Genomic DNA, 6,005 nt, shown 5'->3' with positions numbered 1-6,005 from the left:
TCCTTTTCATTCCCCTAAAGTAAACTTGGGCACACTGGAAGCCTTTATTATATAATTTGACTAGATTCAGACTTCAGTGGGGATATGTGGCTTTTAAATGGAACCTTTTGAAAGGAATAATAGTCACCTTTGCTACTTGGACTGTATTTATTATATTCTTTCCTATCGACTACCATGGATTTCCCTACCATCTTAAAACATTCAGATTTTCATGTTCCCTGATCTCTGAACTTGAATTGCAACCTACTTTTCTTTCATCTGGAAACAATCAGCCGCATATGTGGTATTCAGATGTAAAAGTTATGTTGTCATATTCAACTAGCCAGCCAACACTGTAAACGGGTGGCATTTGGATGATGTGACATTTGCTTCCACATATTAGCCTTCCTCTAGCCAAGCTGTTCTGAGTTACACTGACAGAAATAGGGGTCAGAAGTCGTACAGATGCGCTCTGATATGATTGGCACTTGGGAGACTCATGGTTTCACACTTTGGGGATTATCCTCCATTTTCCAGAATTTTCTGCCTAGAGACTCTGAGGGGATGACTTCATGACTGGCCGATTGGGTTTGGGGGGGCCGTTGTGTGTATGTGTGTGTAGTCCCACTTTCATGATCATGATCAACTAAGTCCAGAGAAAGATTGCATTGGGATCTGGAAACAGCGCTTCAGTGCAGCCATTATACAATATAATAGAAAGTAATGGTTGGAAAAGGGGATTTCAGCTGGGACCAGGCCTGTAGTTGCAGTACATGTTTGTATTCTGAATTTATTGCCCTCTGTCAGTGAATAAATTGGCTAAAGGTTAAAGCATATAGACTACAGAGCGATAGGTTTATGTTTTCTGTGTATACCTGTTCTCTTTTTCAGTGAGTAAGCGCAGTGAGGCTATAACCAAGCCCAGAAACACAGGGAACAATACAGTTGTGAGCTTTAAAACACTCGCTGAGATCAAACCCTGGGAATGCAACTGACTTCATGTGTGTTTATCCGTACATGTCTGCGAATGCATTGATTGCATGTGTTGAGTCAAACTATATGAACAACTGTGCGCTGTGGTGTATTTTCTCATTGTCTCTTTTCCTCTACACCCCCCATTTGTGCTCCCCATTATCCCTTATTCCACTCGTAAGCACATCTAAATATAGACCAAGAATTTGCTTAGGGGGCACTCTCTTAGTAGTGGTGGTTAAAAAGAAGACGGGGTATTTACTGTAATTGTAAATGCATGTGTACAGCCTGCTTGGGAAGAGAGACAGAGAAGCGTAAAGAGTATCTGGCAGTTTCTCCTGGCGCTTGCTCTTTCCCAGCTGCTGTGCAGCTTATTTGTCCCTTCCAACGTGGGGCGCTCCTTGGAGTGGACATTTTGCCCCTGCCAAGTACCTTTTTGAAATACCTCCTTACCTCAGTACAAGTTTTACCCACTTAACACAACACACATGGAGACAGGTCTAGGCCCTTTTCTGCCTTCTCTCCCCTCCCCATTGCTTGGAAAATCTTACATTTCTACAGAAAAGGAGTGCACACATCCTGTCCTCATTAGGCCAGGGAAAGGAGAGGAATCTGGCAGGGCCGAGTCTATGGAAGCCCCTCACATGAGCCCGGCAGAACAGAACAGGCAGGCGGGCAGGCATGCCGCGGTGTTTTATATGGCTCTTGTTCTTAGCCTTTGATGACACTGTTTAGAATAGGAAATATCTAATAAGTCAAGTATTCTGTCTAATGTCCTGCCAGTGGGTTTAGTATTTGCCTGGAGGTCTTGAAACACTATCTCCACCACAGCAATAATATACATTTAAAATTCTCATGGAGTGGGTGGGATGTAGAGAAAGAGAGCGGGCAGCTAAGAGTACATGTTATAATAGCAACCATGTGCAGGTTGGGGCAGACGATGGTGGGATAGGATGGGACACACCTTGGGTCTATTGAAAACTCTCCCCCTCTGTATTTTTTAACTTTTTCAATTTATCATAATCATGTCTCAAAAGGCAGCAGTAGCTAATTGAGACTGACATTGTAACCATTAACATGAAGGAGAAGCATGAGGGAGAGGCCTTAATAGTGGGGTAATAATGTGTTGGACATGTTATTGGAAATGATTATGATGAATAGGCCTAAGTCTCTTCATGATGCACCTGTCAAGCATGCAGCTGTCAGAGGGCTGTTGAAATGATGTGACGCAGTGGTTGAATAAACTGAAATGGCCTTACATGTTGATATGTGTCTTTGCCTTCTCTTTTTTAATATTTTTAGTTCTGCCTTTTTGTCGGTGTCAGTTCCACGAATTTTGTAGCATCTACAAAATATTTTCCATGTGCTTGGGAAATTTTTGAAACGTAAACGTTTATGTTTATTCAAGCTTTTTTTTTTAGCCACTCGTGTCCGTTCTACATAAACATGTCCAATAATTTATTAGTTGGCAGGTAGCATTTAGTTTGAAATGTTTGTCTCATTCCTGTCCCATGGGAATCAGTGGCGGCTTCTTTATAGTCTTAAAGATGGCATGCTTTGGCAGAATAAAGATGCCTATTTTCATTGTTGTTTGAAACCCAGCAACCTACTTACATTGATTTATAGCATCTGTCACTGAAAGCTTTTTTATTGGTGCAACGGCTGGAAGTCTCCCGATATCCGTTAGTTGGAGCCAAGCATAAAATCTCAGCTGCTTTATACACAGTACCACAGTCAGTGCACGAAACAATTCGATTTGCCAGGGTGAGGCCCTTCTCTTAGGACATTTCCAATATTGCAAGAAGTGCAAAATGATTTTTAGACCACAGAAAAAGTCCCAGAGCATGCCTTTAATGTCTCTGTGGTTATACGATGCTCTCCTTTTTTGGTCAATTTGTCCATGGTTTCAATCAAGCAAGTTATTTGGTTTGTGTCCTCTTGTAAAGCCAGGATCCAAACAAGAAACAAATTTTACCAAAAAAAAGGAAAAAAAGCTTTCATCCATTTTTATTTGATGCTCTTGACCCCTTCTGTAATGCTAACAAACGACATTGGTTTGGTTTGAGATAAGGCATTTGTTTTAATGCAAATTGAATTCTCATGTTTGTCACAACCATAAAAACTGTGTGCATGTTTAGCTGTGTTTGTGAATTTACACAGGTAGCATCTCCTCTTGTGTGTGTGTTTTCGAATAGCACACCACTTACAAAACTTTTTCTAGTGAAACCCTTTTCTCTCCCCCCTTTCGGCCATCTACAGTTGACTTAAGTGTCCAAAAAAGATTAGCATCAGTGTGAACATTGTCTTACCTTTCACTGTTTCTATGTACAGGTGCGTCAACATGAGCAGAAGCGTGGCAGCCGTGACCCTGCGACGGGCGTTGACTCCTCATCACGTCACAGCGGAACTGGGCAGGACAGCGGCTTCGGCAGCGACAGTGCTCGCATCCGCATCGTCCAAATAGAGCAGCAGAGTGGGGCCAGCCACCACTGCATCGCTAGGCCCTCCCACAAGTCCACTATCACCAAGAACCTCAGCTTCATCCCCTTCGACATCTTCCTCACCGCTAGCAAGCTGTCTGTCATGACTTATGCTTGTTCCAGTCCCTCAAAGGCCCTTCCCTTATCGGCAGACACTCCCAGCACACTGGAGAAGAAGGAGCCTGGGGATAAGGTAAACAAAAAGCCTTCATCCACAAAACACAGAAGCTTGCATGTGAGTCAAACTCTGGATCTGTCAGTTGTCCATGTGTATATAATTATTCATTCCATACACAATAGCAAAATGTGCCTTCATGTATAAGTACAAAGGATTAATACAGCAGTTTTGTAATCAACTTTACATTTGAGAATGACATAGAATTATGTGATGATGGTATTTTCATACAGTCCCAATTTATACAAATTGATTTTATCCAATATCATGATGTGTTTTAAACTGTAATTTAAATGTGTACAGTACAGGGGGCAATTGTGTTATTTCCTTTAATCTTTCACTGCCCATCTAGCTGACTTTAATAAAGACTTTAATTGTCTGTGGGTGATGTCAACAGGATCTGTATAAACTGCATGATGCTGGCAAATTATGATGGACCAAAAGTCCCTTGTGAATTTGCCAGATTCTTATTGAATCATTGTCTCAAGTAATTTCATTGAACTTTGTGCAAACTAATGTTTGATATAGTACTAAATGATCCTTTTACATCTGCTTTAGGTAGGAAAGAGTGCCCTCAACCAGCCTGAGATCTTGTCTGAGTCTCCTCCAGCTTCATCCTCGCCGACTCCAGACCCTGCTCCAGCTGCACAGGGTTCCCTTGCAGGCCTGACAGCTGAGGACATCTTCAACAGCAACACCTCCCAGCCAGCCTCCCCGCTCCTGAGAAGCAGCCTGCTCTCCCTGGATGGCCTTCCGACTCCCAGTCGCTCCTCAGCACGCCAGGCGCTGGGTGTGACCATAGTGAGGCAGCCAGGGAGAAGAGGGGCTGGGGACCAAGTGTTGGAACCTCTCCTGTACCTCCAGGTGCTGCAGCCCTCTGCTCTGCTCAGCTGCCACCACCGCAAGCAGAGGATGGAGCTGTCTGTGTTTGATGTGGCCTTAAGAGGAGTAACTTCTGACTACAAGTGCCTAGGTGAGCTGGAGCTGATTAAGATATAGATCATATTTAAAGTGCAGGGAATGTAACTTTGCAACAAACCCATCATACCACAGAGAAAGACTAACAGACTAGTAGATGGAAAATCTCTTAATGTTAAATATGTTTACACAGTTTCTTTGTCTGTCCTGTTCTCTTCCTTTTCCCATTCTCCTTCTCTCCTCTTTTTTCTCTTAATCTCTTCTTCTGCCTCATTTTGTCCAGACCCAGGAAAGACTCTTCCAGAATCTCTTGACTACAACGTGTTTTGGCTGCAGACAGTAGCAGGAGAAGTGGACAGTAAAACGGGCATACCCCCCCCTCTGCTCTGCCTCCAGATCAAAGATTTCCTCAATGGACCAGGTGGGGATCATGCACACATAGACACACAAACTCTCTGTTCAACACATGCAACTTCTGAACACACACGCTAACTTGCTCGTTTTACAATTGAGAGCATCCGTTTCACATTTAATCACATTTCAGGGGAAATGTGAAAGAGCAAGAAGAGAGCACATAGACACACACAATGAATAAACACACACACACTGTTGATTTGTGCGTGCGTGCGTGTGTGCGAAACATCAGGTTCTTGTGGATTTTCTTTTTCACAGGGTTTGGTTCTCTATTTTTAGACTGATATGATATCCATATGAGTAGCTTTAAGCTAAGGTTGGTGACCTAAGGGTGTGCCTGACATTCTAACCAAACAGAACTGCAATGAATACAAGTGTGAGTGGGCTGCAATGTGAATGCACAACCTTCTTATCCATATGAGGGTTTCATGGAGTGTGTGTAGGAACAAGACATCCTTCAGAGTTCAGCTCCCTGAACCCAGTGGGCCAGATGTTGCAGATTCATACACACTGACACTCGACTACGGACATACTTTGACATATACTCTGTCTTTCTTCCACATGCATACAATCATGAACACATACCGTGCACGTAGACAAGAAGGAGCTCCAGCCTGGATACGAGTAGCCCCCTCGCCTACACACATCCCCGCTGTCAGCAGAGAGCCCTCAGCTTATCTGTCCTCGTGGAACACACAACATAACACAATACAGCTCTCTGTACACCACAGCAGTCACACTATACAAACTCACACCAGTAATGTCCATCTACCCCTCTGCTCATTCCAGATGGCGCCAGCAGCCAAATTACAGCGAGCATGACCTTTCCATGAGGCATGAATTACATCAGAATTTCACTCAGGTTTTGATCATATATGGTAAATATGAGTCCTTTCTGATGGGGATTCACTGTATACAGGAGAGGCATGTTGGTGTAGTGAGTAGAGAGAGACGCTCCTTCAGTATAATGAGTAATACTGACCTCTGATCTCCCTTAGGAGGGGTGCAAGAAAGACAAACAGCAGCAGAGTGTGGTTTCCAAAGATTTAGAAATGTTTAAATAGATT

At 43.3% G+C, this 6,005-nt stretch overlaps 1 protein-coding gene across 3 annotated transcripts in view; it reads left to right on the top strand.

Annotated features, from left to right (window-relative positions):
• The window catches only part of vps13b (vacuolar protein sorting 13 homolog B), a 322,674-nt gene that overhangs the window by 231,943 nt on the left and 84,726 nt on the right, over positions 1 to 6,005 (top strand). For all 3 annotated transcript variants that reach the window (XM_087177216.1, XM_087177217.1, XM_023418652.2), the window contains exons 35-37: positions 3,283 to 3,624; positions 4,165 to 4,579; positions 4,808 to 4,945. In XM_087177216.1, coding sequence (XP_087033342.1) covers positions 3,283 to 3,624; positions 4,165 to 4,579; positions 4,808 to 4,945 — 895 coding nt within the window. The remainder of the gene's footprint in view (positions 1 to 3,282; positions 3,625 to 4,164; positions 4,580 to 4,807; positions 4,946 to 6,005) is intronic.

The sequence above is a fragment of the Seriola lalandi genome, unplaced genomic scaffold (genome assembly GCF_002814215.2).
Source record: "Seriola lalandi dorsalis isolate HSWRI2012SDOR001 ecotype SW California unplaced genomic scaffold, Sedor1 jcf7180002054583, whole genome shotgun sequence".
In the NCBI taxonomy this organism is placed as follows: Eukaryota; Metazoa; Chordata; class Actinopteri; order Carangiformes; family Carangidae; genus Seriola; species Seriola lalandi.
The sequence above is the reverse complement of the archived record's forward strand: the minus strand, read 5'-3'. Positions and strand labels throughout refer to the sequence as shown.